The 12,294-nt window shown below is 45.4% G+C and overlaps 1 protein-coding gene across 5 annotated transcripts in view; it reads left to right on the top strand.

Moving 5' to 3' along the window:
- Positions 1 to 12,294, top strand: part of LOC138516615 (cytosolic beta-glucosidase-like) — a 677,786-nt gene that overhangs the window by 308,721 nt on the left and 356,771 nt on the right. For all 5 annotated transcript variants that reach the window (XM_069631881.1, XM_069631880.1, XM_069631883.1 and 2 more), the window contains 2 exons: positions 3,146 to 3,948; positions 7,749 to 7,872. In XM_069631881.1, the coding sequence (XP_069487982.1) occupies positions 3,146 to 3,948; positions 7,749 to 7,872 (927 nt within the window). The remainder of the gene's footprint in view (positions 1 to 3,145; positions 3,949 to 7,748; positions 7,873 to 12,294) is intronic.

Genomic DNA, 12,294 nt, shown 5'->3' with positions numbered 1-12,294 from the left:
CAAACGTCAAAGAGTCGGAGCCAGGTTTAAGTGACACCGGAGACCTGTGCCGAAGATAACACCGTTAGATAGTTCACGATTCAGCGTAGCCCAAAAGTACTTGGATATTGTCAATGTTCGGAAGCAAAGGTTATAAGAAGGAGGGAAGACAAGGACGAGCCTTGAGGATGAAGAAAAGGGATTCACCCAGTTTCCTCGAGTAGAGCACAGTACCTTATTCCAATGATGCAGCTGGTGCCCTGGCAGTTGTTCCTGTTGGTTTCCCACAGACCCACGATTCCTGGAGCTTCGTTGTGAAGGAGGACGTCTGAAGGGGGTCTGCACCACACAGGGATGAAGCCGGCAGCAGCGACAACGAAAAAGGTGTGCTCCTTAAAAACTGGAGAGGCTCTGCAGGTGGCTATCTGGACCACTACATCAGTGTGCAGCGATTTTGACCCCGGCGGAGATCTCTGGCTGAAGAAGATGAGCTGGTTATCCCCACCATGCTCAAGGGAAGAAGACTCCGGACTGGATCTCCTCTTAGTCGTTGAAGGGAAGATAGCTCAGGACTGCAGCAGGGCTTCACTGGGACGGGGTAGTTGCAGCAGCCGTCGTTCTCTCCGTTTCCTTGTAGTTCCAGAGGCGACTCTGACTTCTAGCCCAAGAGACCTGCCTTTTATGCACAAAACCCCCATTCACACAGCCTGGCTGTCAATCACGCAGCAGGGGGGTTGTCCAGCCGGGACAACCACCTCAGCCAATCATGGCAACGTGCGACTTGGGTTTCCTAGGATACCCTATGCAGGGGGTGACTACACCCCTTTCCCACATTCAGTCTACCTAGACACCCAGGCGCCAAGAGCAGGGCTTCTCTGCAGAAGCCCGCCAAAAGACGGTGAACAAAGAAGACAAACCTAGTTTGCTGTGCAAAGTAAAACACAAGAAGGACTTTAACAAAAAGAAATGGCGAATAAACCCAACCGGAGCCAAAAGAAAGACGATTTGGTCAAGCGGGTTTATGTTCAAGGCTAATATAATAGCCAAGAACAGTACCACGTTTATCTAATATAATCGCGGTAGAAAAGTTAGGGTAGATACCACTGCCACCAGCCAAGTCTAAATGTTAAAAGAGCGAAACAATGCTCCGGGAGGTACAGACAGAAAAGGGGTACAGATTAGCCCTTTCCAGTACTCCATGTAAGATGGGGTGTACTGGGTGTGTGGTAAAAAATGACTATGTAAAGTAAATGGCAACTTTACCTTTCTCTGGGGGACAGTAGTCCGCCCCAGCGAAATGGAGTCAGAGGGAAGTCTTAAAGACAACCCTGGGTTACTACACTAAAGGTGCTGTGTAACCCGTACAAGAACAGGGGCACCTGGAGTGGTGTGCTCCCGTGCCCATGATCACACAATGAGTAAAAGCACATAGGCCAAAACACATGTAAGAGTGGAAAAAGGATGTACACTCTTACCAGGTGGAAAAAATAAACTCCAGAAATCCAGCAAGGCTGCTGGGGGACTCACTAGGTGAGGGAAATTAGCCCTAGAAGGAGAATTCTCCCTAACAGGTTCCAGACCCCTTTGGTTATTTTCTCTCGGGTCCCAGATCTCTTTGGTGTCTCTCTTTCTCGGGTCCCAGACCCTTGTGGTATTGGTTTCTTTCACTCGGGTCCCAGACCCATTTGGTTTCTTTCTCCCACTTGTGGTCTAGGCAGCCCTGGTCTCCCAGTCTGCCAGGGACAGCCACGAAGATGACGATTCTGCATGCCCCTCCTTATTGGATGGGAGTCCCAGACCCGTGTCTTACTGCATTATATTCCCTTGGGGTTTCCAGCAATCCTCCCAGTTTCCCAACCCTTTTTTGTTTTCTCACAAGTCTCTATTGGCTGCTTCTGGGTCTCCCGTCTCCGTTTGGACACCCCCTCCTCTGTCAGAGCTCTGCAGCAGTTCTACAGAAGTGTCCTGCCTTCTCTCCAGCTCTCTCGACCATCTGGCGCTTCATCCTCCTACTTCCAGACACTGCTCAACCACACCAGAGCTCTGTGGAATGTCTCTTCCGTTCTTGACAGTGGGCTCCCTAGCTCCCGGTTCCTCCAGGGTAGATCTCTCTCTGTCTGAATTTCCCTCTTCTATTTCAACTGTGTCTTGGCCAATACGAAGTCTATAACGACTAGACTGCTTCGTATGGTATATAGAGGTGCTCTTTATGCTTCCACACTTCCTCCTCGTCTCAGTACTGATCTTGAGGACTCCCAGTGAGTCAGTTGGCCTCTTCCTCATCTCAGTACATAAGGGATATAGGTCCCTTGAGGAATGCATAATCTTCCTCGTCCCAGTACTTCTTATCTTACTGGTTTTAAGGAAACAGATGAGAACACTGAGGATGGTGTTGTAGGGAGTTGGTGAGGAAGGTGGGCTAACATAAGGTGGGCTATGGGGATACCATGTTCTTCCCAGGTCGTCACTAATCTCATAGGGGGCTTATCTTCGCATGAGATCCACCCGCTGAATACCATCCCAGGGGGGACTATCGGGTAGCTCCCTCACCTCCCTGGCTAATGGGAAGGGGCTCCCTTGAGGGGAGAAGTGACGACATCCGGAGATTCGTCACACTGAATTTTATTTTTATAATGCTGCCTTTGCTGCAATAAGTTGATGGCAAAAAAGGGGAAGAGGGATGTAAGACAAAGGCCAAAGGGAAATTAGAGTAATGAAACAGCTTTTGGTTAAAGGGTTTTGTGCCAATGTTGCAGATGGATAACAAAGTAATGGAGGGAGTTGGGGAGAGAGAAGTTTAATGAACAAGATTTTTCAGGCAGGTTTTCCAGAATGGGAGTGGTGGTGGATAGGATAAAAGTTGTTGCTAGCTTCTTCTGGTGTTAGTGATAAATATTGCTCTCTTGGGTTTGCTTCTCGTTAGATCTGAGACGGAAATGGTTTTGGTGGCAAATTGCCTTGACCTTAGGCAATAGTGATGGTTTTGTTGCAGCACGTTATTTATTGTGTAAGAAGAATTATTATTTTCTGCTTACAAATATATATCATAATTTATAACATGTTTAAATAATTGGAATAACCTGAAACAAGCTCTACAAATGTTTATTCAGTATTCTGAACAAATAATAAAACAAAATAACGTATTCTATTTTTTCAATTCCTGCAGGAATTGCATACTACAACAGGATTATTGATGACCTACTTGCAAATGGAATTTGCCCTTTGGTGACTTTATATCACTTTGATATGCCACAAGCTGTAGAAAATCAAGGAGGCTGGAGATCAGACAAAACTGTTGAGATTTTTAACGAATATGCACGTTTTTGCTTTGACACCTTTGGAAACAAAGTCAAATTTTGGATTACTATTAATGAGCCTCATGTTGTTGCTGAGTATGGCTATGAGCAAGGGCTTATTGCTCCAGGAGTAACCGATCCAGGAATAGGAGTTTACCATGTTGGGCACAACATGATTAAGGCTCACGCCAAAGCTTGGCACACCTACCACTTGCTATTCAAGGAGAAACAGCATGGTCAAGTATCAATTAGCCTAGACTCTGATTGGGCAGAACCCTTCGATCCAAGCTCAGTGAAAGACCAGGAAGCTGTTCAAAGGTATCTTGCCTTTAACCTCGGCTGGTTCGCCCACCCAGTCTTTATTAATGGAGACTATCCACCTTTGATGAAGTCACAAATTTCTTCAAAAAGTAAACAACAAGGATTCATGGACTCAAGGCTTCCAGAGTTCACAGATGAAGAAATGAAAATGATCCAGGGAACAGCAGATTTCTTTTGTTTAAATTATTACACAACTCGTAAAGTAAAACATCAAGATAGCTCCCACACAAAGCCCAGCATTAAAGCTGATCAAGACGCTGACGCGATTCAGGATCCCTCCTGGCCTGTGCCTGGCATTGAATGGCTGGCTGTGGTTCCATGGGGATTGCGAAAACTTCTGAAATTCATCAAGGTATTTTTCTCTAGTTTGATTTCTTTTTTTAAATCTTATTGGTTTGATCAGACAGACTGCCTATGTTCAGTATTTTATTTTCCAACACAGTTTATAAAACAAAAGGTTTCGATTTATTTTATCAATCATTTTCACCAGGTACAAAAAGTTTGATTTGTTTTACCATCTCTACTGTTTTGGTGTCATGTTCATTCCATATTAGGAATTGTGACCTTCAAACATATTGATTAAACAAAAGTCAAGGGAAATCATTTAATTCATTACATATGCCTTAAAAGCAACTATTCAAACTTCAAAATGTAAAACAAGAAAAAAAACAAATCAATTAATTTTAGAGTTAGAATATATAAATATAATGTGTGCTCTTGTCCTCATCCTTTCATGCCAGTACGCCACTTAAATAGCAAAATGTACCGTTATACTTACAGCTCTGTAAAAAGATGGGAAATAAACAAAATATTAAAAAATAAGAGAGGATTCTTACATTGTCAAGTGGAAAAAAGTAAGTGGAATTTTAGCAAAAACCTTGAAAAAACGCCCCAAAAAATTAAGGTTTAGGCAATTCTGTTTACCTTCGTTGTCAACGGCTACTGTATATTCCTGGAGATATAGGCAACGCTTGGAAATTTCCATGACCACTACTTGGAGGAAAAGGAAACTCAAACAGAGTTATGAACAGGATTATCCAGAGAAAGAAGCAGAGATGTGGAATGAGGGTCTGTGGAGCAGGGATAGGGGACAAGGTACTTAGCAGTGGGATGAAAATGGGTCTTGGAAGGTTTGAGGGAAGGACAAGCCTAAGCAACAAAATGCAGTCAGGTAAAAATAACACATGGAACCTCTACTTGGTCTGGCAGAATGGTAGCATTCCTTTCTGCCAGGATGTCTGTCTTACCTCACCTCCAGCTGCACAAAGACCATGAAAGATATTTGTAAAACTAAATGCAATTTGTTCATAATTACAGTTAATTACACTGACCATTGATCAACGGGGAATTTGGAACCTGCTGTGTATAGTGGACATGGGTTAACTGTGCATAATGGGACTTGGCTTCATTCTTGTAAATGCACATAATGGAACCTGACATTGTTGGGCGAACTAGACAACATGGAATTTGACACTCATGTAATTGAGCGTAATGGAATAGGACACTACCTACTGTGTTTTGGGCAAATAGTGTCTTGCTTATTGTACTAGCTGGTGTAAAGGCGCAGAAGGAGGAGACTGACACACAGGTGGCATGCTTTTTGTCATAAACCTTTACTTGTTCAAAAATAAAGAGGAAAGCTATCCCTCCCTAAGTCTAAGAGGGATTTCACTGCCTCAAATAAGGAACTAAGGAGTCTGTCAGAATGTCCAGTTAGATCCAAAAAAGAGTCCACCGTTGTGTGTCAATATGCCTACTTCTAGCCTTTACGCTATTAAGTTAACTAAAGAGGTACTGGGCCTTCCTGGTCCAGACGAGTGGCTCCCTTCTTCTGGACACTGGATTATAGTTATTGGCAGGTGGGAACTGCACCTGAGAGAATGAATCCCTTCTCCAAGTCTCAGTTCCTTTCCAGGAAGCAACACAGTTTGAGGTGATGCAATGTTCTCGGTTCAAACTCAAAAGTTCCATCATACTTGTTGTCCATAGTTTTCCTCACTATTGGGTTCCTGGAGAATGCCTCCCTTCTCCAGGTATACTTACTTCTCCGGGCGTTCTTCTGCTTTGATTCACAATACACAATACCAGGGTTTATGGTCTCCTTTCCCCTGATCTTTCTTGGTTTGTATTTTTCACAGTGGTAGGGAATGTCTTCCTTTCCCCTGGCCCTTCTCAGGCTCTTTACCACAGTTCATGAAAGGCTTGGGGAATGACTCCCTTCTCAGGCTCTTTATAATTATAATTGTTCTTTTACAATGTGCTTAGTACCAAAAAAGTAGTTTCTTAGCACGGGATTGGGATTCAAAGCTGTGTTACGCTGCATTGCCTTGCTTCCAAGACAAACACATTGCCCCTGAGCTATCCTTCCTCCCCTTATGACAGTTCACAAAGGCTAGGGGAATGACTCCCTTCCCCATGCCCTTCTTATGTCCTTTATGAGGCAGTTCACAATGCCAGGGGGGAGTGGATTCCTTCCCCTGGGCTTTCCCAGACCATAGGAACCAGTTTGCAATGTGAGGGGTAATGACTCCATTCCCCTGGCCTTTCTCAGGCTTTATGATGTAGTTTGCAATGCCAGGGGGAATGACTCCTTTCGCCTGGCCTTTCTCAGGCTTATTATATTTGTTGTGGGTCCTAGTCCCAAATGTCCTCTTTCTTTTCACTACAGCCAACTTGGCTCTCTTTCTTGCCAAATACTGGTACGAGGAAGATTTCCTCAGATGTCCGGTTAGTTCTGGACAGGGCCTTCTCTAGGCAAGCACATGTGACACTAATAACAATGAATAGGGCCCCAGACCATCTCTGACTTTTCATTAGGCCTAGCAACTTTTTCTGCACTCTTTACAAGCCTTGCCCCCTTACCCTTGTCCTCGCCAGTGCGCCCATACTTTCTGTGACCCTGTTTGCCTTCTGCCTACAGCGGTGGCTCGCCTTGGGATGGGAACCAGCCTCTTGCTTGTCTCCTGTGTTCACCGACTGCACATGGCCGCTCGTTCTCCTTTTGGCTCCCTGCAGTGTCAGTACATCTCGGGGACCGCACAGTCCAGCAGCGCTCGAAGGCTGTACCGCTGCTTCGCCTCTGGGAAATAGGACCGAGCAACGTCAGGTCCTAGAGAGCTGCAGTACCTCTCTCTCCAGCGTTCCCTGCTCTCCGGTCTTGCTCTCTCTCTCGCTCGAGAGAGAGCTCTGACAATGGACAGCCTCCTGCTTTGGTGCTGCTCCTCGCTGGATGTTCTCCAGACTCGTGGGTCCTCCTGGGAAGGTGGGAAACACTCCTTTTGAGTCCCTCCACACTTTTTATGCTTATAGAGTGTTCACATTGACTGGAAAGCCTACTTTGGTTCTGCGGGGCGTTCCTCATTGCTCCACACTTCTTCTTCGTCTCAGTATTGGCATGCTCAATCTCTATTGGGTTAGTTGGACTTTTGCCCATCCCACTCTTCTGTTTTTTTATCTCAGGTAGGTAGTCCTTACTCTTCATCGTCTCAGTACTTTTCATGAGGATGGGGTGGTCTATCCTACACAAATACATGGAAGTGCAGAGAACTATGGTGCTCTGTATAGGATAGGGGGATGAGGGAGGTTGTGGTGCACTGTGGACAAACCATGTTCTCCATGGATAGTCCTCCCTAGTCCCATAGGGGGATCCCTCGCCATGAGATCCACACACTGAGTACCACCCGAGGGGTATTATCGGGTAGCTGCCTCACCTCCTTGACCTCATGGGAAGGGGCTCCCTCCAGGGGAGAAGTGATGACATTCAGGGATTCATCACACTGGGCATAATGGAGGTTGACACTGCTGTCCTTAAGAGTGGTAGGGTTACTGGCACCTGGTATTGTCATGCTGTCTTGACATACTAGAACCTGCCAGCAGTGTGAGAATATCAGCATTGGGTGGCAATGCTACGAATACATGATGTTTTGATGGCAATCCCTGTAAATTGTGCCAGACCTTCATACTTGATGTCGATATCTGCTCATGAAGTAAAGGCTTGCCACATGATCAGAGTTACAGAGGATGATACTCTCTGGACACGTGAGTTTGATATCTTTCAAATGCCCATCTAATACTTTTACAGCATTCAACACAATTGCTTTGCCAGTGCATGTTTTATTCATTTTGAATATATCATATGTTCTTTCATTGTAGGACACATTCAAGGACCCTGAAATTTATATCACAGAGAATGGGTTTGCTCAGATTGACCCGGCTCCACTGGATGATTCTCAGCGATGGGAGTATTTCAGGCAGACCTTGTCAGAAATTCTAAAAGGTACAATTTCCTTCAAAGTGTTATTAATTCTAGCTACACATATAATTTTCATTATTACGTCCAATTGACAAAATGCTTTATGATGCATTATTAATTGTGTGATTGGAAAAAAAGTAAAAACCTCATTGTGTAATTGTTATGTTATGTTAGTGGGCATTTGTATAGCGCCTTATTTACCATTGGTGTGATCTCAAAGCGATGTGGGATGAACGCCCTTTGGGACCGTAGGCCAGGTCAGTGGAGAGAATAGGGTAGTAAGTTGTGCTTGGGTGCACTCTGTATGTGTGCAGCCAGGTTGCAATTCCGTGGTGGGTAGCTGCGTTCTAGTGCTAGGAGTGGTGTGGAGGTTGTGTGAGATCAGTAGTATGTGCAGAGAAAGGCCGACTTGACTTGGGGGTAGATGCATTCTGGCAGTGGTGGTGTTAGTATATGAGAATTATGTGTGCAGCTGGGCTGATTTCTCGTGGGGATATATGCATTCTAAAGATTGTTGAGGTGTTATGAAGGTGTATAATTATCTGTGCAGCAGATTCATCTAGGGGTATAGCTGCATTCTATTGTTTGTTGGTGCAGAGGGGAGAGTCAGCATATTGATATGTGTGAGTATTTGTGCAATTGGTGGAGGTCACCTGTTCCTGATTACTTCCAGTGCCTACTGAGGTAACCATTTCGTCCTATTGTAGAGGCTCTGTGCTTTACTTCTCCCGGAAACATTCTTGGTCTAGTGTGGAGTTAATTCTGTTTACCAAGCTTGGCTGTAACTCTCCGGCTTGACAGTTTCATCAGTGTTGAGTTGGCAGATGCCAAACCTTTACTTGGCGAAGCGATTGCAGGCCAATGGTCATCCCTGTGTCTAATGCTTATCGGTTAACACCTTCTCAGCACGCTCTGGACATTGCTGATCTTATCAAAACTCAGGAACTCGACTTCATCGCCATCACCGAGACCTGGCTGCACGCGGCTTCCGGCCTGGCACTCTCATTGGCCATCCCCACTGATTACTCCATCATCAGATGTGATCGCACCTCGAGAGGTGGAGGAATTGCTTTCATCGCTAGAAACTCATTAGGATTTAGAACCATCCCAAGCACTAAGGTGGAAACTGCAGAGTTACTCTCTGTCAAGCTTGGACTCTCAGCTAACCAAACGGCTACCATCCACCTAATATACAGACCCCCTGGTCCACCCACATCCTTTGTGGATGATATCTCTACGTTAGTACTCAACAATGCTAAATCCAACTCCCAAACCATCATTCTTGGCGACCTCAATCTAGGACACCAAGACCCTAATGATCCTGCGGCCCTCGACCTAGCTAATACCTTAACAGATTTAGGTTTCACTCACCACATACAGGAACCCACCCACATTAAAGGGCAATCCCTTGACTGGCTTAGTGACACCAATTGCAATATTAGCGTAATCTCCAACGCCCCTTGCTTGTGGTCTGACCACCATGCCATCACTTTCAGCATTGAAGCAACCCCACCACCCAGGCCTTTGGTCGCCCCAGCCACCCTCACTAGAAATAAAAAGAACATTACGACAGAAAAAATACTCCCCCTTATCCTTCCCACACTAAATAGCGCTCCTGACACTTGCTCAGACCCCACCAACCTAGCCGACAAGTATAACCAGTCACTGCTTGCAGCCATCAACTCTATCGCCCCGCTCAAACTGAGGAAACCCAAACAACAAGCACACCTTAACTCATGGTTTACTCCCCAGCTTAGAGTGTTACGCAAAGAGAAACGCTCAGCAGAGTCACGCTGGAGAAGTCACCACTCCGACGCCCACAAGGACAGTCTTCTGATAGCCACCCTTAACTATAAAGAAGCTGTACTCCAGGCTAAAAAAGATTCTTATAATAACTGCATTATGTCAGCCCAGTCCAATACTAAGGAACTCTTTAATATCCTAAAGGAACTCGAGACACCTGCAGCCCCCCTGACTCTTGCTCCAAAGACAACACTTGGTGCACCAATATTCAGTCAGCACTCCTGGGTAAAATTGCTACCCTCCAATCTAAAATCTGGGACAAACCGAAATCCCTACAGCTTGACCAACCACCGAGCACACCTACACTTAATACACATTTAACCTACCCGCATAAACCTTTCTCCTTCTCCCCACTCACTACTCTCGAAGTAGAAAACATCATAAACAATTTAAAACCTTCCAATTGCCAAGGCGACCCCTGCCCAGCACCTATTATCAAGGAAGCATCTCATGAGCTAGCCCCGTTCATTACAGCATTCATAAATGCTTCTTTCAAGACGGGTATTGTCCCCGACAACCTAAAGTATGCATGGGATATCCCACTCCTCAAAAAACCCTTCCTTGACCCTAATATCCCAACTAACTTCAGACCTATCACTACAGTCCCATTCCTGCTCAAGATCCTGGACCGCGCAGCCTACATGCAGATTCAGGATTACCTCAAACTAAACAATCTCCTGGGCTTAAGACAATCAGGGTTCCGCCCTAAACATGGCACGGAGTCATCTCTGATCGACTTGAAAACTCAGATGGAGTCACTGAAGGACAATGGGAAACTAGCTCTTCTCCTTCTCCTTGATCTCTCCGCGGCTTTTGATCTGGTCAACCACCAAATACTCTGCCAGCATCTGAAAATCCGCAGCCCACTTCTCCGACTCTGCCAATGCCTGGATCCACTCATTCCTGAGCAATAGATCCATGAGGGTCTTCTCACCACTGGCATCAGCGGATCCCTCCCCCATTCACTGTGGTGTTCCTCAAGGCTCGTGTGTATCCCCTACGTTGTATAACGTATTCACCAAGCCCCTCTTCGATGTGCTTGACTATCTGGGTGTCTCCTACACTAACTACGCGGACGACACCCAGATACTCATCCCTATCACAGGAGACTACACAGCTGACACCAAAGCCCTTAACGATGTTTACTCGGTCATCCAGGCCTGGATGGCACAGCACGAACTTTGCCTTAACGATGATAAGACTGAGCTCTTACTTTTAGGATCAAATCATCGGCTCAACAAACTAGACCAAACCTACAAGTCCTTCATTATTGACGGCAATGACATTAAAGTCTCCAAAGATACTAAGACGCTAGTGGTCTATCTTGTCTCCTTGCTTTCTCTGAACAGACAAATAAATGCAGTTAGGTCAGCTTCGGCCTACACCTGCAAACTTATCACTGCCTGTAGACCCTTCCTAAACTCCACCAACTGTATCACACTCGCCAGAACTCTTGTTATGGCCAAAATCGACTACTGTAGTTCTCTCTACCTAGGGACCAGTCAGTCTAACCTTAATAAATTGCAAACTGTACAAAATAATGCCTTAAGGGCAGCCTTAAACATCTCGAGACGCTCTCATATCTCCTCCGTCAGATTGGACTCACGCTGGCTCCCGGTAAAACAGAGAATTGCCCTGAAAACCCTAGCTTTGACTCACAAATGTCTGAACAACAACGCCCCACCTTACCTGTCCGCTCGCTTCTCACGCCACACCTCTACTCGACCTACCAGAGCAGCCCAAACTCACAGCCTCATCGTGCCTAGATGCAAACTCCAAAAAGCTGGTGGGGTGAGCTTCCCCGTCCTGGCCTCCAAACTCTGGAACACCTTGCCCACACCTATCAGAATTGAACCATCATTCCACTCCTTCAAGAACAATGCTAAAACATGGCTGCTCTCCCAAGACTCATGAGACCTTGACACAGTCCAGACTCCGAAGGGGGACAGAACTGAATATACATTTTCTCTCTGCTCTGTCCCTGTATTATACGCTGTTAATGGTACCCTTCGGTACATATATATGCTGTATATTTTTGTAACTTCTGTAACTACTGCTTTTTGTAACATGTTTAAGAGTATGCGCCCGGTTGCCCCTGGGCCTGGTTTTTTGCGCTTTATAAATAAAAAAATCAAATCAAATCAAATCAATTACATCCAGTTCTGTTCTATTGGAATTATAAGTACATCCTAGATATGAGGACTGGTACTCCATGAACCTGAACGTCCAGCAACAAACCAGGCGCTGTGCCTGTCTGACACTATTATGTGCATCAGAAGTTTGAGTTCCAGGTCTATTGTATGTTATTGATAATAGGCGACAGCAAATCGTTGGCACTGTGGGAGCTTTTCTTGTCAGCTTCCTCATCTGATTTACGAGCATAGTACCTTAAACAAAGCCATTCCATTTCTAAGAGTATAAATGTTATTGCTCATTTTCAGAGTCCTGGGAATTTGTTTGGAGCGAGTGGTTGGGTATTCCCATACTAGTTTATGGTTTGAGTTGTGAGTTACAACGCTTCCCTTGTGAGACCTGAACGTCCTAAAGGCCTCACCTGATCAGAGGGCACAGTGCATATTTATTTATTGGATATTTATAAGGCGCATATACAACAAGACAGTGTTTCAAAGCGACACGAGGCAC

This window comes from Ambystoma mexicanum, chromosome 6q, assembly GCF_040938575.1.
Source record: "Ambystoma mexicanum isolate Mex_15411 chromosome 6q, UKY_AmexF1_1, whole genome shotgun sequence".
Classification (NCBI taxonomy): Eukaryota; Metazoa; Chordata; class Amphibia; order Caudata; family Ambystomatidae; genus Ambystoma; species Ambystoma mexicanum.
Note: the sequence above shows the minus strand (reverse complement) of the source record. Positions and strands in the feature narration are given on the sequence as shown.